Below are 24,406 nucleotides of genomic sequence, written 5' to 3' on the forward strand. Positions count from 1 at the left end.
ACAAAGGGAGCGCAGATTAAATACACGAGGTAACGAGGGTGATAACGAGAGAGACGGGTGACATGAGGGCTGATGAACAGGTGGTAGTTAAGTTCAATCGCACAAAAACCCTTATTCCTTATAATGCAAACAATAGCATTATTTTTCATAATCAACCGGTACCTGGTAAAAAAATCTATCTATCTATCTATCTATCTATCTATAGATAGATAGATTATTTTATCAGGTACCGGTTGATTATGAAAAATAATGCTATTGTTTGCATTATGGGAAATGAAGGAATAAGGGGTTTTGATTCTCATGAAAGGGAATGTATGATATTGTACAAAAACGTACAACAATTACTATAATATCCTATCAGAGCGCCGCCGGCAGCTCACATAATGAGCCGTCAAATGACAGTTAAGTTTGGCAGTCTTTACAGTTCAATTTAGCCCAAAAAAAGGGTTACTGTGAGCCAGTTACAAAGCACCTTGAGGTTAAGGTTGTTTCAGTGGCTGTTGTAGTTGAGTTTATATATATAATCACTATGAAATCATAAGATTTTTGTGTCAGACTTAACAAAGCTCCTCTAGAGCCACAGAAGACACAGGCAAAGTAGCACTCATCATGACTGAACTGACATATGTTTAAAATCTGTGGATTGCTCCTTTATATATACTTAATCTTTGTAGTTTCAGCAGCAACGGTAACCCTCTGACAATGAAAGACGCACCATCGCGTCCAAACGATGTTTGACAAAACTCCTACTCAAAAAGCGATATTACAAAAATTCATTTCAGACATTGATCTACTATTTTTATCATATAATCTTACATTAATTTGTGGACCTAAAGACTTTGGTAAACTCATTTCAAGCACCATAACAATTCGTACAACACATCATAAGTTAAGGTTTGTTTTCAAAAGAGATTTGAGGAATTTCAAAAAGCAAATTTGGGTCTCACTACCCAGAAAGCTGAATTTGTTCTGAACATTTTGATGTTAAACACATCAGTTTTATGCAAATACCCTAAACAGGTGAATTTAAGAAGATAGCTGAAAATGCCCTTAGACCTCAGAGGGTTAAACAACATTATCAACGACCAAATTTGAACAGAAATGAACTCACAGTTCAAAGTAAAGTAAGACACAATAAATATGCCAGTGACAGGGTAGTTATCTGCTGCCATTTCATTGGCCTTTACACAGTTCAGAAACCACGACAGTAGTATTTCAGAGGAAAGGTGACCACTGTTTTTAAGAGCTGTATTAACGCACCAACTTGAGAACAGAGCAATACACCTGCCTGATTTTTAGTGACATCTCAAAGAAAACTGCTTTTAACAGCTCACGTCTCATCGTCCACTGCATACAGATCAACTCGTTTCTACTGACAGGAGAATTATAGGTCTGCGCTGCTCACAAAGCTGCTCGATTGGAAAATGGCACTGAAGCAAAGCAGCTCTGTGCCGAACACAAATGAGATTTTCTGAATGTAGGGCTGGATGTAGGGCAATTAATCAGGGTCACGCGTGGCATAGGTTTCTCATGAAAGTCTGAAGGTTTGAAAAAGGTATGTGTGTATGTAGTCACATCAAAAGCAAATCTGCAGGAATAGTACGTATACCAGTTTGTCAAAAAGCAAATTCAGATGGACAACTTCTTCAAATGTCATGCCAAAGTCTGTCTCATCTCATTAATTCAGAGAAAATACACAAGCCTTTGGATATTTTTTGTTAGGCCACATGCAGGGAGGTATAGCAGTGGACTCGTGATTTGTATTATAGCCTATATTCAGTTGTGCCCACTGTTGAGATAAGATGAAACTGGCTCAAATGCTGTGAGCAGGGTTCATATTCCAAAAATTCTTCTGCTATGGCAACCACATTTGGTGGACATGTGTAGGTATGATGTTCGAGTGGCCATGGCAAATCTGGTGCTATTTGGCCAATAGCCTGCGCTGTAGCAGCATCATCTAACCATTAAGTTAGACATCTGTGTATGCATATATGACTGTTCTACATATAATAAAATGTCCATCCAATTGACTTCACACATGGCAGGTGTATTGCTGAGGACCAAAGGGGGTGCAGCACTTCTAAGGGGCAAGCAATCAGACTACAAATGGACACACATTCCCAATGCGCACATGCTTCAAACAGGCACACCCCCAAACATCGCTGCAGGCAGCAAAAACCAGGCGCCAAGCTCAGCCCATTCCGAATCGGCTGCTGCAGTAGTTTTTAAAAATAACCATCCCTGGCCAGACCGGTGAACTCAACAACACACTGTTGAGTATTGTGATGTTCCAAGGCTGGATTTCTAATGTTTTAATTATATACAGTATATACTTTTTTAAATATGTTAATTGTTTTCAGAAAAAAAATACAACTACACAACATAACGTAGCACATCAGAATATGTAGCAGCAGTCCATGGTCAGAAATGAATAACAAAACTGATTTTTTTGTCAAAAACACAAGAAGTGGATATCCAGTACAAGAGAAAATATAAAGAAAATAAACAAACATACCCGTATATGCACAGTAAGGCACTATAAAGCAGCTGCAGCACTCAGTACAGGGTCCCATATCTTAAACCTCTCCTCTCTCTCCAAATATAATGCGGCAGACATTTCTACCAGCCACCGGTCATATGTAGGCACAGAGTCCATTTTTCACACACGTAAAATCAATTTCTTCGCAATCATCATCCCAAATGCAATAGCCTTCTTCTTGTACCTATTAACATGAGATAAGGGAGTCATTATCATTCTGACAAAGGTTGCTTAATCCTTTAACACAATCCAGAAGTTCCAGTTTCATTTATACCTTTTTTTTATAGCCACCAAGATGTGTAATCACACTGCCAATCATAAACACAGATACCATTGAGTATCCATAGATAGATATTTATTTCCAACTGCTCTCCTTTTCCTGTTAGTGTTGAATGTTGTTGTGTCCAGGGCTGGGGTTGAGGGGAGGGGGGGGTCTCAGGCAGCATCTAGCCTCCAGTGTGCCAAGTAGCTACAGCCCTGCTCTTTGAGTAATCACTCCAACACAGTCTCACTCCCAGTGCGACGCTGGGTCAGGTGCCTCTGGGTAAGGACGTACGTTTAACTGACATGCGGCACAAAAACGGGACAGTTAGGTTTAGGAAAAGATGGTGGGTGGGGTTATAAAATTTACGTTTCAGTGAGACGCGGGACAAGAACGGGACATGAACCCCGGGACTCCTGGGTGAAAGTCCTGTGTTGTTTGACCCATCCTCCACCACAACCAACCTCCCTACGCTGGTCTTTCGCACTACTCTCTACCGTTGTCTCTCTTAATACTACGACATATTACAGCGCTGTTCTGCCCGGTGGGTTCCATACAGACGCTAAAGGGTGATTTTTGCATCGGTATGTGACTGTAGCTCTTTTCACTCTGCGGCTATTTATTGTGAAAGGATGTCTCTCCACACATACTGTAGAGACTTATACACGCACACAATGGCTTCCTCGCAACTGAGTTGTTTTGGGGTTCCCTGTCAGCTCAGTAATGCTGTGATTGACGCTGAATGCAGAGGGGTTCTCTGAAGGGTCAGTAGTGTGAAACCAAATATAGAATTCAAATTGCAGCAGGGGCCACATCATGACCTCATAATGACATTTCGAATGTCTCTATTAACCACATGAATGAAAATGTTTAGCTCCAGATGCCTGTTTGGGGCTCATGATGTTTATTCTGTGAGTAATGTTTAATTGGAATTCAGATGACTTGGCAGTGCACACTGTCAGCTGTTTTCAGAGGACATGAGATGGTTTTCGAAATGTCATTTTCCTCTGATGTATCCTTCTAAAGCCTACTCAGTCTAACATCCAAGTGTATCATTCTGTTTTTCCTGTCTTCCTCAGGTATATACGGGCCAGATGAAGGCTGGGCATCATCGTATCCAGCATGCAGAGAGAGAAACCAGTCACCAATCAACATTGCGGACCAGGATACCAAAGTATCCACAGAGTATCAGGAACTGACACTGGAGGGCTTTGATAATGAATCCTCTAATAAGACATCTATGAAGAACACCGGCAAAACAGGTATGGGCATCAAAGGCTCCTGTTGCAGACTGGATTTATCCCGGTTTATGTGGGATATGATTTTTTTCTACACTCAAACTGACTGAGTTGTTGAAGTTGTAAAATGCAAGAGTCAGCTACATGTTGAAAAGGAATAACTAAGCATATGGACATTTCAGGCAAGACTGAGAAGCAAACAAGTGCTGATATTAGTTGTTAAGCATTTAAAACACTTTGTATTAGTATTTCCAGTATTTCTCATTTACTTTATGTCTTGTTATGTCCCAACTATTAGCAAGTCCTCGAGATTGTGATGATTTTCAGTAAATCTAACAGTCCTTTTTTTTTGTGATTGTTGCGGGCAAAAATCCTTGATTATGCAGCACGTTTTCTTAAAAAATGCGATGGAATATGCGGGATATTTTCCTAAATTTTATTTAATGAAATTGAGGGAACTTGCAAAAACTGCGGTTTGATGAAAATGAGAAAAGAAAAGTGATTCCCCCAACACCCTGCTTTTCGATAATGTTCACGTCGCGTTATTACGTAACTTCATAACGTTCCCATTGCAACAGGGGAAAATGGCTGCTCTTGTTTGAAGTAAACGCAAAATTGTTCTACTTTCTGCTAAGATATATGTGCCTTTTTTGCAACAAAAATGTGGGGATTATGAAATCATGCAAGCCTTGCATATTTTTCGCGGAAATCGAGAATTTATGCGGCGAAAGTGCAGCGTATTTGAAAAAATGCGGCCCCCGCATAAATATGCGGAATTTGGCTGATTATGCATTGAATTATGCGATCGCATAATCACGTTTTTCTCGAGGGACAGATCTATTAGTTTGTCTAACACTTTGATCCAGAGCAAAGCATCAAAACATCTACTGGTCCAGTTGCTATCAAACGTGGTAGGATATTCATCGGATGATTCCAAATTGATAACCTTTTGTCCGCTGGCGCCGTCACTTGAAATCATCAGGTTTGGACATGAGATACTAACATGATTGCCTTAAAATATTCTGTGGACATTAATTGTCCCCAGACAATGAATCCTAATGATTTCCATTCGTGCAACTCTTTTGTGTTGTGGGATGCACAATAAGAGCTTCTAGCGGCTGCTATCAGGACTGTCATGTCTCTGTTTATTGGCAACTCAAAGCACTTCGTTAAGGTGGTAGTGGTCTTGGTGAAATGCTGAAAAGTTCAACTCTAAGGACCTTTCATGTGATCTTTCAATAACCTTAACCAAAGGGTTTTTGTAGCCCAACTATCTACAAGTAGAATGTGGGATGCAGGATGTGAACGCTGCTCTCCACTATCACAGCCCTGTGCTTTGCACACCAAACCATCCATCCCATATCCAGTTATAACAACATAAACCACTTCCTTGACTGTAAGAAATGTTGCAGCATTTGCATTTCCTCCAAAACGTCCAAAATTATTATGTAATCTATAAACATTATGTTTGGCATACAGGGTTAATTGCTGGGGTCTGGGAAACATGGCAGCATTACTAAAAAGAAAGTTCAGGTGTGTTTTAATGTCCACAGTGTTAGCATGGTTAGCATTGCTAACACTTTGTCCTGATTAACAGATCCGAAAGCATCCCCTGCTTTATCGTCTATTTTAAAATAATGGGACTATAATTTACAAAATGATGAATCATGCTGTATTGAATAAGACTTGAAGACCATAAACTCATTATGTGAATGTTTACTGAGGTAATTAATCAAGTGAGAAGTAGCCTCATCTTCAAATAGACTAACCCTAACCCTAACCCTATAGAAACAGAATTCTTTTTGGAGCCAGTGGAATCGCCCTCTGCTGGAAATTAGATAGAATGCTTCCCTTTTAGACCCTTTGTCCATTATTTTTACAGTCTATGCCCCAAAATAGCAGTCAGAGCCATGTTTGTCAAATAAATGTTGCCAGATTTTAATGCCATAATGTTTGTAACCAGATAATCCTGTGACCGACCACAGCACAGAGACAATAAAAAGCTCAAGTGTGACACCTCTATTAATCCCAGCTCATATTGGCAGGTGTCTGCATGTCAACCATCTGTTGCGTCACTTCCCCCGCACAGGATTATGAAACAAGACAGGTGCAATATGCAGCAAGTCATTTATGATGAAGATTACACATCCCATTTTCCTTCAGACACGCTGCATCCGTATTAGTACAAAGTGCCATGGCAGGTGTCACTGCCTGTAGGATTCAGCACCGGGCCATCTGCGTTCAGCTCTCTTGGCATCTCGAGGAGCCTCCTTGTCAGCCACAGGTATTTTTCACAATTCCAGGTTGTCAGTAAGATGAATGACGCTTTCCCCGCAGTGGAGAAATGGAGTTGAAAGGCTTTTGAGAGGCACAGGGCACAGGTGGCTGGCATTGCTGTTGACAGCCATTTGAGTGCTGCCCAGAGCACAGCTGTGTGTTAAGCACAATCATGCTTAGCATCCCATCATTTGCTCAATAAAGACTGTATGAGTCGTTTTTTGATGATAACACATTTGAATAAATTGCCAAATTGTTTTTAGGTTCACTAAACAGATTGTGTTCTGTAAAATGAATCACAGAGACAGACTTCAACAAGAAGAGAAGTGCCTGATCCTTTCAAAGACACCATATCCCAACAAATAATATTTGATATATCTAACAAATATTTGGACATTGACACAAGTTTGGACACATCTTAAATAACACGATGTGATGAATCAGAAAGGTTTGATCCTGTGCATCGGCTACAGACACATAATAAAGTCGAGTGATCAATATGTGCACCACATTTTTTAACCGCTAGTGTCTTAGAGGAAAGGATTAGAGGATCACCAAATTCAGTAGTCCAAGAATGGGGACGAATAAATTCTGCATAATATTTAATAGCAATTAGACAGCCAATAGCGATAGAGTTTTGTTATGGCCCAACTGACTGACAGACCGCCTAACATTGCCATACCCAAAGCCACAGCGACAGCATGGCTAAAAAGATCCTAATGTAAAACATCTGGTCAAAGCAACCATTTGATAGGCACCTGGGTAGCTCCCATGGTAGAGCGCATGCCCATATTCTTTCACTTATATTCACTTTGAATATTTAAAAAATAGTTATGTTCATTTGCAAATTTGTGTCAATCATGTACAGCTGTCTTTAATTTCAATGTTGGGTGGGTTCCTTTACAATCACGCCCACATGTGCATTTTATTTAGTTATTGTGTATTTCTTCTTTTTTATTTTATTTGATATGCACAAATAAAATAAAAATAAAAGGGGAAAGCCTAACAATCTCACCCTTCCAGCATCTGTAAAGCTCACTGATTAAAATGTTATATCTGTTAGTCTGGCTAAAGAGTCAAGCAGTGTATTGGGCCATTATAACATGAGGTCTTTATTATAGCAAAATGGTAAACAAGAAATGTTTGATGAATGTAATGGTACATGTTGAGAGCCAGCCCCGAGTCTAAAATGATGGAGTCCACACTACATATGGGATGGAGGAGAGCATTAGCTTGATTTTTTTTACATTTTTTTTACATTTTTTTTTTTATTTTAGCACCAGCCTTACATTAACATTTCCACTTGCACACACAATCCTGCATAATGTAACAGGGAAACTGCCAGGTCATTTCCTGAGCACATTTTAGTCCCACCACTTCTGTCCAACACTTTCTGGCCAATGTAAATTACTGCAGCTTTTAGGAGACTATAAAAGCACTTTTTTTGTCTTGTTTTCATATTCTATGCCCAGACTGTACCTATACTCTATACTGCAGGATGTTGTGGTCATGTCTCCAAATGTGTGAGGCTCACAGCATGCTAAATCATCTCGCATTAGGTCAGACTGTTCTAATTTTGAACCCCCTGTCCAGAATGTTTAATACTGACATTCTAAATAAATAAATAAATATATATATATACAGTATATATATATATATATATATATATATATATATATATATATATATATATATATATATTGTTAAACATTAGACCATTGTATTCCTACTCATTATTGGATCCAACATACTTTAAGTACATTATAGATGGTGTTTGTCTTCCCCAGTGTAATGCAGGAAGGAAACAGTAGGCTATGTCATGCTGAGGTGAAATAAGCACACATGCACACAAACACACACACACACACACACACACACACACACACACACAGCTGTATCACTATCTTTGTGGGGACTTGTCATTGACATAATGCATTCCCTAGCCCCTTATCCTAACCTTAACCATCACAACTAAATGCCTAACCTTAACCCTTACCCTCACCCTAACCATAACCTAATTCTAACCCTAATCCTAAAACCAAGTCTTAACCCTCAAACAGCCCTTTAAACTCGTGGGGACCAGCATTGTGGTCCCCACAAGGCTGTGTAGACCCCACAAGGATACTGTAGTCCCCGATTTTTGGACCCCACGAATATAGTAAAACAGGTACACACACACACACATACACACACACACACACACAGAGCAGAGCTTCTGATGTAGATAATAAAAGGTGAGTTAGTATATGTCGACCAACCACATGTTAAGTGAAAGACATTGGTCACTTGATCTAAATATTATTAAATTATAATGAATTCAGAATCAAAAGTATCAAAAACTAGTAAATTACTGAAAGCTGCAGGCATACAATGTTTTATCAGGTCAAATAGTCCTGCAGATAAATACAAATCTCAGCAATTTTATACTTTATTTTATTTATTTATTTTAATATTTCATTTATTTGACATTTGCAAACTTTGGCTTTCCTCTGTGCAATAAAACAGACATGGTTTCCCACATTAAAGCATAGCTTTGGCATCTGTTCCAAAAGCCAGGTATCAAATTGGCCCAATCAAAAGATTTAAAACCCAACCCTGGCAGACCATCCGGCCTGATGGAGAAAGCTAGCCAACAGAAACCGAATATTAATCCTCTGCGGGAAATGTCAATCGTCAGGCAGTTTCATAGAAATCTGTTTAAGCTACCTCATCATCAACTGCAGTTGAAATCTTACAGTCACAGTCCCATGTAATATACAAATTGACCATTCAGTGTTTCAGGGTATTTGATCCTTTAAAGATGTTACTTGATATGTCAGGATATAACCAGGAACCAGACCATCAACATATGTAGTGTTCATCTGATTCTCATTGATTAAAATGGCAGCAGTTCAGTCCTAATTGCTGCTCACTCCCATTATCTTCATGGTGGGAGATATATGTCACTCTGGATGTGTCCATATCCTACTCAGAATAGGCTGCTACTTTCTTGGGAGTCCTCTATTTTCACATTATCATATACAGACTAGTTGAATATTCCCAATATTTTGGTAAAACATCCAATAATGCCTGCTGTTTATCAAGCCTAACATAGTGCCATTTGTCATTGCAGTTGGTTATAATTACACTGTTCTCCACTGCAGGCATATGTCAATTAACTGTCAAAACAGTTACACAGAGGAAACGCGAGAGAAATAAAAAATATGGCTCTGACAGCTGTTTTATTACTTAGGTTCAAGTCAGGTGTTGCATGTTGCCAAAGAGCTAATTTGCATTCAAGCTGAAAGCGAGGGCGAAGGCTTTAGTAAAAGCAACGATCCTCGGCAGCTTAAACATCCATATTTTTTTATTAGTTTATATCCATACAGCTCTTTTTCTTTCTGGCTTGGGATGGGGGTCCAATCACTCTGGGGTCTAAACAGACATCGGCAAAGAGACATGCATCCGGCACCGGAGCAATCCCGGAAGTGGAACGACGTGGATATTGACTACTTCTTTGGTGACTCTGACTTGGACTTAAACACTGGGGACTCAAGACTTGACTCCGACTCGACAGTTGGTGACTACTGGTTGGTAACATTGTTGCGAGGGACTCAAGTGATAATTTCAACACCTGCTTCCAGATCCTGCTGCCCCTGTATTCAAAACCAACAGATGCAGCAACAGTTTCATCCCCTCTGCTGTTATGTTCCTTACAAATAAACCCCGTCAGAACCCCCTTGCCCCCCTACACCTGGAAGTATTGGACACTCCCCATGCAGGCAATCACAAATTCATTTAATAAATTAGTGGAATGCTTTGCCTTTGTTTTTAATACTCTGGTCTTTTAGAACCATGTTGTAAAAAACCAGAGTATTGTTAAATACATCAATGTCATAACGAGGCAGTCAACAATTGTGACAAGCTGCCTAGGCCAAAATTGAAAACTTCACATGTACATACACAAATAGGACACTTGTTACATAAATTAGGTTACACACGTAATGTAAAACGTAAAAATGAAAGTGACCAAATTCCACGCATGGGACAAGAACACTGGTCTCCTGGGTGAAGGTCTTTGTTTCTTTGAACCAAAAAAAGAAATACCAATATTATTAATTATCCAATACTTAGTAAGTTTACATTTGATAATTTATGTACATTTTGTGGCTAATAGTATGACCAGGAATTATTCTACTTGTAGCTCTGTATTTTCATAGTGTGGTATCGTCAATTCTTATTTTAAAGCAACATTATCTAACTTTTAGCTGCAGCTGTAGTTCCAATGAGACAACCTGTAGGGGGACCGAAGCAGGAAAAGTTACATAGTGTTATTTTAAGTAATTTTTTGGAGTATGTCTTCCACCACTCAATATAGTACATTGTAGTACACAACATTGTAATTGGAAAGAGAGAGGGTGATGTCCAGGACCATTTCATCACTTAGAGAAGGAGTGTTTGGGACACGTGGTTGCAGGACTGATCATGGCCAGTGGCAGCCTGTCCTTTCCTTCACACTGTTGTTGTTGTGATGCTTCTTCACTGGAAGTCACCTGACAGCACAAATCTGCTCAGCACTGTGGACAGCAGGCCGGAGCTTATCCTTGAAGTATGAGGCCACAGAGAGCCAGGGTGTGATGGTAGACAATACAGATGCAACACTTTGGAACGTGCAGCTGTTTGCTGTCTAACACCCTTTAATATGTGTGTGTGTCTAGTACAGTGATAGGTCCAGAATGTGTTTAGCTTAAAGGGTAACTTGTTTTCAACCTGGATCCTATTTTCTTATGTTTTTGTGTCTAAGTGACTGATGGGAACAACAATCTTTGAAATTCGTTATTGGGCAATTGTGCCCTTCAATTTACGTCCATTAAAAGTGCTGTTTTACCACTGACAGGCTCAGGTTATTGTTCTAAGTGTCTGGAAACATTATGGAAAGGATCCCTACAGAGATAGACCTTTTTGTTAATAAGATAATTTTTGTTTAACATGCACTTACAACATGTGGCTCTTTGTAGTTTTGCTTATTTGAAGCTAATGTACTTGTACTTTATTCTTGCTTTTCTGAGTTTGTACCTTCATGGTTGAATGCACTTATTCGAAGTCCTTTGGATAAAAGCGTCAGCTGAATGAAATGTAATGCAATGTAACATGAAAACTCAAAATCACCAAAGCAACATTTAAATAAACAGTAATTTTGTCATCGTAAAACACACTCCATTCAAAGTAGATAGAAACAATATAAAATTATCAAGAACCGTCTTGGTTCGTCTTTCCACTGTTCCAACAATCACCACTCTGGTTTGGTTGAAATAAACCCTAAATTCACCCATTTACATGTGGAAATATATGTTATAAGTAACGTATTTGGGCTCCAAAATCCTAAAACATTATGTAAAGTACATAATATAGCAACATTATCATATAATATAACAATATAGCAAATATCAAAATGGCTATAATAATCCTCATCACATTGTGACCGTTAAAAAACAGGAGAGCTGAAGAACAAAGTATCCTTCTACGCTTGCAAATTCCCCCAGCAGCCTTGTTGCTCTACCTGTTTTTGTTCCCATGTTTCAGTGAGTGATTAAGGTCACAGAGAGTGTCCTGTCCACCTCCCAGTCCCGCTGGCAGTATGTGAGTACCAGAGTGCAGGTAGCTCAATCAGGCGAGGCCTACCCACTGTGTGTTCTCATCCCCTGTGGGAGTGGACTGACGAGCTGGCCTTCAGCTAGAGGATCACCAGTGCTGACACGCACCAGCACCAAGATGAGAGTGAGAGACACAAGCAGCGAAAGAAAGGACCTCATCATTGCAGTCGGGATGAAAAAAATCCCTGACACATTTGATGCAGAGCGTGCCCAGGCCTTCAGCCTCCACTCAAACCGTCTCCCCGAGGCCACCCAGGCTGCTCACAGAGAGAGAAAAGGAGATGACGATGATGGCCACCTGCAAACACAGCACAGCATCATTTAAGTGGATTTGGGGTGGCGCAGCATGTAGAGAGCCATGTAAAAACGCACAAACAACAGCTGCGAAGCAAAATGGTGTGCAGCTTGTGCTCTCTCCCCCTGCTACATTATGCATGGCTAACAAGACAAATGCATTTTCGCCACAGACTATGCATGGATTCGGCACTGTTTCCAAATGACAGATGAGCGTTTTATCTGTGGAGGGATCACCTGGTGGAGAGGCGGCTGAATGCTGTGACGGAGCTGTGAAGGCAGGCAGGGAGGGGGTGGATAACCCCCCACCTCCCGCAGAACAAACTCGATTCAGAGACATCGCAGTAGTTTTCTTCACAGCTCAAGTTCAGCGTCTTGACCTTACATGTTATGGATGGGATGGAAAGAAACAAAGTGCACACCCTTTTTCAAAATAGTTTCTTATTAATTATTGAGGAGCTCTAAGCAAACATGCTTTATAATGTATGTAGACTATATGAACCATACCTTACATCTACTTCAGCAACTGAAATACTCAAATATAACTATATCAACCAGCGTGTTGAGCAGTTTTGTCTTATATTGTGATTAAAGACAGAAGGGCTGCCTGGAAGGAAAGAAAGGAAAACCAGGAATACAGGAAGATGCCCAATGTCCAACTTTAAAATTGCAGAAATAAGTCAGGTTGGCAGTTCATGGTCAGGAGCCAAATCAACGGAACTACAGAATGCACCATCTTAACAGTATATCAATCCTGAAAATGTGATAGCTTCTCCAAGCTATGGACTGTGAAAGGTGTGATCTAAGGGTAAAGGATGAAGCAGACGAGTGATGCATGAAGAAAGGAACAGGATAAGCCGACAAAGACAATTTGTACGTTGTTGATAGCCTTTGGGTTCAATAAAAATAAAGCTTAAACAGATTTAAAATAAGAACACTCTTCCTTTATTGAATATTGAGGCAATGCAGCCTCTCCACATTTAAGCCCCGTGGCAGCTGGGCAGGGATTGCATTTCCATGACAACGGGGCGACCTGCTTGATAGTGTGTCTTTAACTGTAATGAGTCTCTTTAGGAGACTAGCGGCAGGTCCAGGTGTATTGATTCACAATTCTTTGCCCCATAGTCACCAATGTAAATATTGGAACCATTCTTTACAAGCCACATATCTCCAAAACATTTTTACACTAAAATGGCATTTTTCAGAAGGACAAAAATGAACTTATTCGAGACCTGTTTCTGTCTCAGGAACACACTCTTGCGAGATCCGGCGACATAGATAAGCTAACGTCAACATTAACGTTCGCAAATGCCCTAACAAAAGGAATTTTTGCAATGCTAAATATGGCTTTTAGCTGTGTAAATACCTAATGCTAGCACAAGAAAATATTAAACTATGCAAATATGACTTTTCATCCATCTACACGCATTCACTACACTTTCAAACGAGGCCACGTCCACATAGATGAAAGGAAGTGTGTACCGTTTCGTACCATTGGGGCAGCATCTTTAGTTATGAAGAATCTTTGATGGCTGTGACTTGTGGTCAAAGGACTGGCTATAAAACGGAGGATAAAAACATTGTATTCCTTATAATTTTTTCACAATAAAAGTCCCTCATTATTTTGTTATTTAAAAGTTTTAAATATGAAGCAGCCAACACAGGAAATAACACAAACCTACACAGCTGAAAGCTGGAACATGAAACGGTAAAATAAAGCAGCTATCTGAGAGTACAAACAGGGACGCAGGAGAGAAACTAAACTTGAAACCACAGAAATTCAGTTAGAAGCTACAGAAGTACTAAGAGCACAAAGATTTAAAAAATCTTTCTCTCTGTGTCCAGCCTGGCAACACACTCTTGTTTGACGGGGAGAAAGCGAGTCGTAAGGGGTCGGCCGCGGCCAGCAATAGATGCCACAGCAACCAGCTTGAAAGGCGGGTTGGGCGCACTTTGGCCTGTCTCCGGAGATGGTCCATCTCTGGCACGACTCGGCAGAACTGGACACATGGCTAACGGAAACGCAAATCAGCGTGTCATGCTTTGACTCAACATGACCAAAGGTGCCAATGGAAAAACCCCATACCTTTCACGTGAAGTGAGCTGGGGCAGCCACGCAGCTAACGTTGTTGTGCTATTACTTTGTAATGGACATCAACTGATGATGAAAATCAAGATTTTTTGTTGCCCAACGTTTTGAACAGTCTAGGGTTGTTTTTTTGCACGTTGCGCCATCAGTGAACTTCAAACGACACATGGCGACAATGTGACTCCAATCGTTTCATAAAGCTTGCAAACTACAGAACACTGGTGGTCCTTTTCGGCATGGATGGTGAGACAGGGTACAGAGGCCAGGTGGAGCGGCTGGCACTCTGGCGTAAAGAACCAATCTGTCCATGTCAAGAAGACGAAAGAGATGAGAATTGACTTCAGAAAGGCCCACGCTGCCCGCCACACTCTCCTCAGCAACAGCTCATGAATTGAACAAGTCGTTAGCACCACGTTTATTGATGTGCACATTGATGATTAAACAGTTAAATAAATACACACGATGTGAAGAAAGAAAAATCTAAATGTATACTTTTTTATGATGGCAAGTTACAATTCGTTGGGTGGGTGGGGTTGCGTTGGGGATCACTGATTGCCTCAAGTATCCTAAAGTCAATGCTATGGCTCTGGTTTTGGCCAAAATGTGTCCTTAGTAGACACATAAAGTTGAAGTTAACTTGAAGTTGATAACTAGGTTAGACAAATTAATTTGGAAGAGAAATATGAAGGTGAACGGTTTCTAAAAAATTTTAATTATCACCCAAACTGTAAACGTCCATCACAGTTCACACACCGACTTCCTGGACCTACCTCCAAATTGAAATGTTTTTGATCATCCGGATAAACCGTGTTTACAGTGTCTGATCATCTGACTGCTCATGTTTCTTGCTTTAACAAATGTAATTGAATGTTTCTTAGATTACTTCAATGAGTACAGTGTTATCATACCTGATAGAAATTATGAACAAATAAGAATCAAGTTGTTGTAAACTTCCCTTCAAAGAGCTCGGGTTGAGGTATGCCTACCTATTTTACCTGTGCATTTCCACGTTCTATCAGTCCCTCCAGTATTTTGCGTACAAATTTGAGATTGAGAGCCCAAAATGCCATATTTCGCGGGAGCTTTTGTAAAAAACTGCGATAAAAGTTGCGCTGTCTTTTGTATGTTTGTTGCAATGAAGTTGCGAGAGACAGTGAAAGTTGCAACAAAAAAATTGCGATGTTTTTTGTATAGTTCTTTAAAAATAAAAAGGAAACTTGTTTTGGGGAGAATAAAACTACTCTGGGCTGAGTTTTCCTAGTAACCTTACCAAAAAGGCTCAGGATGCTGCAAATGTTGGTATAATATGAAAAGTGTATTTAAGACAAAAAATTATAATGTACTGAATGAATCAAATATGAACATATGTGTCAGTGGCTTGTTGATCTATACATTGTTAGTTTAGTATGTGTGTTACGTCAACCCGTTCTCACTCCCGCTTGGTCAGTGGCTCTCAGCGTCACATACTGATAAAAAGTCTGACACGTGGGACTGTTGGGATTGGTTGAAGTCGTGGGGAACTCAGGTTATTGGTCAAATTTGCCGAAATTTGCGGTGATTGGTTGAATTTGCGTGAATTGTTGTGATTGCGACATGGCAAAATCCTGGAGGGATAACATAGAAATCTATGTTAGCAACATTTCGTAAGCACAGAGTATCTAAAGTGGGTCTGTTAATGCCTTCAGGTATATGTGATACCTAATGACTTGGGAGTTGTGACCAATGTCATGATGAACCAGGTAACTCTCTTCCTTCGAGTCCTTCCTATTAATGGGAAATGACTATATGATGAAATTGGCTGCACTGGTTGATGGAACATGGGCATCCTTTCAGAATGTGAAAATAAAGCTCTCTCTTAATTCTCACTATATTTCAGAAAGATATGATGGAATAACAAAGGACCCTGCAAGGGTAGCTTGCTTTGACTGAAGAGTACAATTTTACTTGGCAAATTAGCCCCTCATTTGAGAAACTGTCTTAGAGGCTGATGGAAAATGACAAATAATGGACATGTGTGAACATGTCTTCCTCAGAGCAAATCTAAAAGATAAACACATATCTACTTTAAGTATGTGCTCAGAATAAATAATGTCTGTGTCTCTTCAGAGACACAGACAAAGAGGTTTCACACTGTGAATGCGTCCTCACACACCTTTGATTGAATTCTTGAGCAATCATTGAAATTTGCCTTCACATCAACAATAGATGCCAATTTTAGCCAAGATGCCAGTCTTCAGCTTTTTTGAGAAGAATGATTACATACTGTTATATATATGACTCATTCTCGCTCTGTCTGTTTTTCTCTATCCTGTCTTTCTTTCAGTGGCCATTATGTTGAAGGATGATTACTTTGTACGGGGAGCAGGCCTACCAGGGAGGTTTAAGGCAGAAAAAGTGGAGTTTCATTGGGGTCCAAACAACGGATCTGAAGGCTCTGAACACAGCATTAACGGCCGCCGTTACCCTGTGGAGGTAAGCATAATCTACCAAGCCTCAACATACAAAGGAAGGAAAGATTTGGGTGTAGATAAGGGTGTACATTTTGGGACCTGATCCGTACGATCAAGAGTTTGGATAGCCCTTGTCAGATACTGGAGCCAGTAAAATTCAATTTGCGTAAAGGGGGATAAGTCTGGCTAGAGCAGCCGTAGGAAGAGCAACCATGGCTGAGTGTTAAATACTTTAGACCCATCTATAAAGGCATTTAATTGCTTAATTGCTCCTGCAGCACGGTGCCGCTGGAACGCAGTACAGAAGCACCTAGAATTTAGGGGTTTAGTGCAGACAAAAAAAACAAATACATATGATATGTATATGTTTCCTTTCATTTCTTTTTTGGTATATTTTTTTTGCACGTAATTGGGCGCAAGGATAACTTAAATCTATTTCCCGAAAAAAGCCTGAAAAGGTCAAGTCCTCAGTACTGTCTTTTTAAATCCCACATAAAATAACCCTATCAAGATAACAGCTGTTATTGTATGCAAATGCTTCATGTCAGTTTTGACCAAGCCTGATTTGAGTGTACACACATACACTACTGGCTGCAAAATACTTCAATCTTTCAGAGAATTCAACCATAAAATTATAATCAGTTTAGCCTCAGCTTTACTTAAATCATGAATAAAGGTTCATGCTTTTCATGTTCGGGTAATTCTGTAAAATTCTTTAGATCCAAACAGATATTGAGTGAACTTTGTTTACAAAACTGAAATGAAGCTGTACTTTGACGGAGAAATCTGGATTTGCCACATGTTGCTCATTAAGTTTCAGTTAGACTAACCTATCTTAAAATTACACTTAAACTCACAATACACATCTTAGTATATATGTATGCCTCATGCACACATTTGTCTCAAGGTCTTTTAGAAAGGGCATTTAAAATGATTTCTTTAAAATAAATCTTTTAAATCTTCATTTTAGTTTTTGTGGATGGGTAATCGACTATGTAACTAGGTAACTTCAGTATGAGGGTAGCTACAGTAGGTTTAAGGAAACATAACACAGGTGGCATTACCTGAAAGCAAGGTCAAGGTCTTAGCTGTGAAGACCAGGCCTCGCCTCTCAAACTTGATTTCTGGCATTAAGAGTGATTATTTTAACACCTGGCTTCAACATCTATCAAATAAACTTACTGCATGTGTGTGTGTGTGTGTGTGTGTGTGTGTGTGTGTGTGTGTGTGTGTGTGTGTGTGTGTGTGTGTGTGTATTTGCATGTTGTTTATGTGCAGCTGTCAGTCTCTTGAATGCTGAAATGTCAGCCATCTCAGTTTGGACTTCTCCTAGAGCACTGTCTCTTTGCTGTGGCTGGCCAAACAGATGAATATGTATTGTTTGACATTTGGTAGATGAGCACACTGACAGTTCAGCTTGATATTGTAATCTTCTCCTTCCGCTCCTAATTCTTTTCTGCCTCCCAAACCTTTCCACAAAGTTGCATAAAGGTGCCTTTGTATCATTGGTTGAGATAGCCCCGTGTGGAAATGATGCATTTGTCCTCACTACTCACTGTAGAAATATTGCCTACCTGTCTGCCGGAGAAGAAGTCAAAGATTTTGCTGAAAACACAAAACCTCCTATATGAAGGCATGAAGCTTTCTGAGGCTGCTGTTTTTAAATTGCTAGATTTATAATATGACTTCACAATTGATTTAGCAGTGAGACATTGCCGAGGAAAAGTTTCCATGTAGCGCTTTTATGAAGGTCCAGTGAAAATCCAGACTGTTTTCTAATATTGACTGATCCTCTCAGTCAACTATACTATTTCTCTCACACACGCACTCACACACACACACACACACACACACACACACACACACACACACACACACACACACACACACACACACACACACACACACACACACAGTATTGGCAGCATGACTCAGTTGATCCGTCTTTTAACGCCACCACAACTGATACTGATATTTCTGCAGTGAAGTTGCTGAGAGGTAGCCTGGCTGACACCAGACCCTTCTCAGTTGGAACTGAGAGTGGGTCTGGGAAAGCTTCATTGACAGTTCATTTCCAAAGGGGCGTCACCAACGGATGCCACTCAAATGCCTCTGGACGCAATTGGATAGTCCTTCAACCAATCAGACCAACGGGTGACGCTTTTCACATCCAATATCCAACTAAAAAAAATGTGATTCTGGTTTTTGGTGTCGTCCCTCCACGCCCTACTTTTTCCTTGCAGGCGTTGCATATCGCAAACTTGTTATCTTCTGCACACACGCTGAAGAATTTCCAAACAGCTGACATGTTGCAGGTTAATTCACGAGGTTCCCTGTGCAAGAATAGCGCGGACACACGCTTCACTCCGCAAGCGGGTACGCGCACACACACGGCGGAGAAGTTGAGAGAAAGAAAAAAGAGACCGAGTCCGTGTGTGCGTGGGTCCTTGAGAAGAGAACTGTAACTCGTATAACTTATGTTGTCAGTTAATTGTAGTGTTGACCTGCATGAAATCGGCATATGTCACACTGACCTGCGGGTCGCCGAGCACGTGAAGCACGGCTTCGGTAGTCGTCATGTTGAATGTAAACAAAAAGCTGCTCGCCGTCGCTCCGCTATCCTCGTCGCGTAAAGCCCGCCTCAGCGGTTGTGATTGGTGCCTCAATTTTGAGGACATTGGAAATGGGTTTGAATGGGCTCTTCGCCAGACTGACTTGCAGAGCAAATCTCAAATTTGGGAGAGAGGCGAGATTTTGTGCAGATTTTAGCCAAATTTTAATTTTAACTGACATCCTTATGTTATTGTGTGTGTATATATATATATATTATTATGTTATTGTATATATATATACAATAACATAAGGATGTCAGTTAAAATTAAAATGTGGCTAAAATCTGCACAAAATCTTGCATATATATATATATATATATATATATATATATATATATATATATATATATATATATATATATATATATTACAGCCAAAACACACCGGGCGCGTTATCCAATCTGTCCGTCCACACCGGGCGCGTAGTGTCCATGTCGGCCCGCGCGCTGCAGCAATATTATCGGAGTCTCCTCTGTTTTTACGTAAGCGATACGCAGCCAGATACTACAAAATACCACAAAATAAAACATCTACGTTCATGGTGATTTGGGCTGCCTTGACTTCTCACAAGGAGACACGCTATCAGGCACATGGAGAGAGAGACCAACAGACGGACAGAGAGAGAGAGAGACACACTCTGCCACATATAGGCTACAATTACCAGAGTTTTCCCCACTCATCCTATCTCTTTCTATCAGGGAGAGAGAGACAGAGAGAGAGAGAGACAGAGAGAGAGAGAGAGAGGAGAAGAAGAATTGCTTTGTAACCGGCGCGTAGAAATAAGCGTGGGAAAGGCAAGGCACACGATCAGGCACGTATCTACGCTACGCGACACTTTGTTCCCAGTGTTAGTCCTTAGCCAGCAGGGATACCAATTCAACCAAATTGTATTCATTTTATTCTGCTAGTTCTATCATCTATTTAAAATGAGACTGCACCAAATTAGTCTCTACCTAAATAAAAATGTCTTTGATTTTTAGAAAGGTTCCAGGGTAGAAAAACATCTGAAACTGGGGGAAAAAGTCATTTTTGAGACAGCAATTCAATTTTCGATTCAATTTTATTCGTAGCATCAAATCATAACAAGGAGTTATCTCCGGATACTTTACAGATAGAATAGTTCTAGACCACACAATTTACAGAAAACTTACTTTTAGGCAGAAATCTTGAGTGTTGTATTGAGTATTGAGCGGAAAACATTACATTATGATGTTTCCACAAAGGATCAAATGCAAAGAAACAGATATTCAAGTTGTTTTGTGTATCTGCCGTCAGAGAGGAAATGCCTAACAGTGAGTGGCTATCAGACTGTAAAGCTCTCAGCATGGCCTCTGATGCTGGCTCATACAACCCCAGCAGCAGCAGCAGCAGCAGCAGCAGCAGAGAAATACAGTAGGAGCATGGTTTGATTGCAGTCTAGCCCCTGGATCAACTTTATTGCCTGCCTGCTACGTTGCACAATGTTATCTCTGCAGGGAGAGGATGGGAAACTAATATCTGGACACACACTAGGCACAGTGAGCCCACAGTCGACAAGGGTCCTTGTTGTATGTGAGTGGAAATCTCAACAGCACATATTCAAAATAATCTGCAATATAACCCCACAACTATCTGAATGGTGAGATTCCGCCAGAGGTAGGTGGAATCCTATTTTCTAAGTGATTTATGTAAACTGACAAAGACTTCATTGCCATTTCAACAAAGTTGACAGGAATTTAGTTTGGGGAGTTCACACAAAATAAAATCTTGAACCCCCCACCTCACATACATATACAGTACAAGTAAATTAAATAATAATACAAATGAATTAAAACAAGCATTCCCTTGGGGTTGCTATCATTACACAACAAGCTATGATGTTAACCATTCTAAACATACCCTCACAGTGTCTCTAATAACAGCAGTGATTAAGGAGTTAAGGGAGCGAATGCTCTCTGGGTAAGTTCTATAGCACAACCTGGCTGTACTAGTTGTGTTACATTTTAGTCTTTCAAAAGAAGGGAGGAAGTTATAAAGACGGTTGGCAGGGTGAGAGGAGTCATCAAGAACATTGTGTCCCTGTGTGACCAACTTGCACTTCATGCAAACTGATAAGGTTCAAGGGCAACACTGGACAAGTGACTGCAAACCGGCGCAAGGACCTTTTATTATAACAGATGTTGAGGTGACAGCTGTATGACTCAGGCTCCTATTCAGGCTGTTTGGGTTAGCTATATTAAAATCCCCCACCACCAAAATAACAGAGTCTGGGTTTGAGTCCATGATGCGGGTTGAAAGCTGCCGCGCAGCAGCCATGGCCTATGCAGCCTGAGGAGGGATGGTGCTATCAAGATAAAAGACACAAATTCCCTGCAAACATAAAATGTTACACATCTTATGGCCAGTGTCCCTAATTCTGCAGACCATGACCAACACCATAATGTTTAGACGTTGGTACGCAACCTTTGATTAACACAGAAACACATGCCACCGTCCCATTGTTTGGCATCGCAACTCAAATTTTAAATCAAATTTCTGTGTTTTGCACAGGCCCGTATTAAGACAATGTGGCACCCCTGGGTAACTATACCTCAAAGAGGTCAAGAGGAAACTGGACTTATTCTACAAACCTCAATTCCAATGAAGTTGGGACATAAAACGTCAATAAAAACAGAATACAATGATTTGCAAATCCTTTTCAACTTATATTCAGGGATGTCCTTGAAGAAGATGTTGCTCGATGGCAGTATATGTTGCGTCCTTTCAGCATTAATGGTGCCTTCACAGATGTGCAAGTTGCCCATCACAGATGCTGGCTTTTGAACTTTGCACTGATAACAATCTGGATGGTCCTTTTCCTCTTTGGCCCAGAGGACATGACGTCCATGATTTCCAAAAACAATTTGAAATGTGGACTTGTACGAGCAAAGCACACTTTTCCAATTTACGTCAGTCCATCTCAGATGAGCTCGGGCACAGAGAAGCCGGTGGCACTTCTGGGTGTTGTTGACAAATGGCTTTAACTTGCACTTGTAGATGTAGCAATGAATTGTGTTAACTGACAATGGTTTTCCGAAGTGTTCCTCAGCCCACGTGGTAATATCCTTTACACAATGATGTTTTTAATGCAGTGTTGCCTGAGGGATCGAAGGTCACGGGCATTCAATGTTGGTTTTCGTGCAGAGATTTCTCCAGCTTCTCTCAATCTTTCGATATTATGGACTGTAGATGATGAAATCCCTAAATTCCTTGCAATTGTACATTGAGAAACGTTCTTAAACTGTTGGACTATATGCTCACGCAGTTTTTGACAATGTGATGACCCTCGCCCCATCTTTGCTTGTGAACAACCTGAGATTTGGGGATGCTTCTTTAATACCCAATCATGACAATTAACCACCTGTTGAAAGTGTTTTTTTTTAGCATTCCTCAACTTTGCAGGCATCAAATTGAAAATTAGTGAATATTTGCAAAAAACAATGAAGTTTATCAGTTTGACCATTGTATATCTTGTATTTGTAGTGTATTCAATTGAATATAGGTTGAAAAGGATTTTCAAATCATTATATTTTGTTTTTATTTACGTTTTACACAACGTCCCAACTTCATTGGAATTGGGGTTTGTACAATGCTTATTTTAGCATTTGCTTGTGCAATTAATTATTTGTCCCTAGTTTATTTAAAAGCAGAAACACTCCTCTCCCCTAATCCCATGTATTCATCTTTGGGTGCTGGTGCTGCAGTTGACAATATTGCATAACATAATTCAAAGCTTGAGTGCAGTTGTTACATCAGTTGTGGTACAATGTCTCTCTCCCTTTTCAACTGACCTGGATTCTGAGTTGGTGTGATGTGCGTCGATGTGGTTTTCCCAGCTGATTTGAACGCAGAAGCTGAAAATCTGAATTTTAATAAATTAATGGCAGACAAAAACAGATACATAACTAACCACAGTTTAGCTGAAGCCTTAACCATACGTTACGAAACCAAAAGTTTTTAGATATACTGTAATATATGTTTTGTTCCCTAAGTGAAAGTATCTTGGCTGTAGACTCTTAATGTTTGTACTACAATGCAGAATATGACGACATCTACCCTGAATAAAAGTAATATTTATAGTAGTAATGATTATAAAACGACAAAGCAAAGTAAAGGGTTAGGTGGGGGGGTGGAGTGTAGAGGGTAGAAGAGATGGGTGGGTATGAAGAGCGAAAAGGTGCGTGTAAAAGCGAAAGGAGGCATGGTGAAGGGGTTAGGGTTAAGGGTTTAGGAATGAGTTAGGGGGCGGGATAAAGGCAGGGGTGGGGTGTAGAGGGTAGAAGAGATGGGTGGCTGTGAAGAGCGAAAGGGGTTGTGTAAAAGCGAAAGGAGGCGTGGTAAATGGGTTGGGGTTGGGGTTAGGGTTAGGGGTTAGGGTTAGCAGCCGCTACATACTGCAATACTAACACCCCATGGAAGAAGGGAACAAGCTGATAGTTCTGCAATCATAAAAATCAGAAGAAATAAAAGTATTTCAGTACATATGTTTGTATATATGTTTTTTTTTTAAAACCTTATTAAACCATTTCCTTTTCTTTCTATTTCCTGTCCATTCTTCCTTTTTAAAGGTGCTCTAAGCAATGTTGGGTGACGTCACTTCTTGCTGACATTCAAAGTATTTTCAAACAAAACGAAGACTAGCTCGCTCCTCCCTCCTCCCGTCCCCTCCCTTCTGTGCTTCAGCACACTAACCCCCCCAAATCCTTCTTCTCCGTTATTGGCTGAACACTGGAACACGGTTTGTGTATGTTTGCATTGTCCAGGTTGCACCACTTTGTTTTTGTTGGCGTGCGTGGACCCTAGGCTGTCTACAGAGACCGCGTTTTTTTAACAGTGTGTTTAGGGGACCGGCAACTCGCAGATAGTGAGGAGATGTTTGCTGTATGTGACAAAAAAAGTTGTAGCCTAAAAAACGCGCGACATCGCTTAGAGTACCTTTTAACAAGAGCCTTTGCTTTCTTTTCCTTTAATTTTCTTCTTATTTCGATTATTTT

At 40.3% G+C, this 24,406-nt stretch overlaps 1 protein-coding gene across 2 annotated transcripts in view; it reads left to right on the forward strand.

Moving 5' to 3' along the window:
• The window catches only part of ptprga (protein tyrosine phosphatase receptor type Ga), a 509,782-nt gene that overhangs the window by 310,768 nt on the left and 174,608 nt on the right, over positions 1-24,406 (forward strand). For both annotated transcript variants that reach the window (XM_028575592.1, XM_028575593.1), the window contains exons 3-4: positions 3,881-4,063; positions 16,656-16,804. In XM_028575592.1, coding sequence (XP_028431393.1) covers positions 3,881-4,063; positions 16,656-16,804 — 332 coding nt within the window. The remainder of the gene's footprint in view (positions 1-3,880; positions 4,064-16,655; positions 16,805-24,406) is intronic.

Source organism: Perca flavescens, chromosome 4 (assembly GCF_004354835.1).
Source record: "Perca flavescens isolate YP-PL-M2 chromosome 4, PFLA_1.0, whole genome shotgun sequence".
NCBI classification, from domain to species: domain Eukaryota; kingdom Metazoa; phylum Chordata; class Actinopteri; order Perciformes; family Percidae; genus Perca; species Perca flavescens.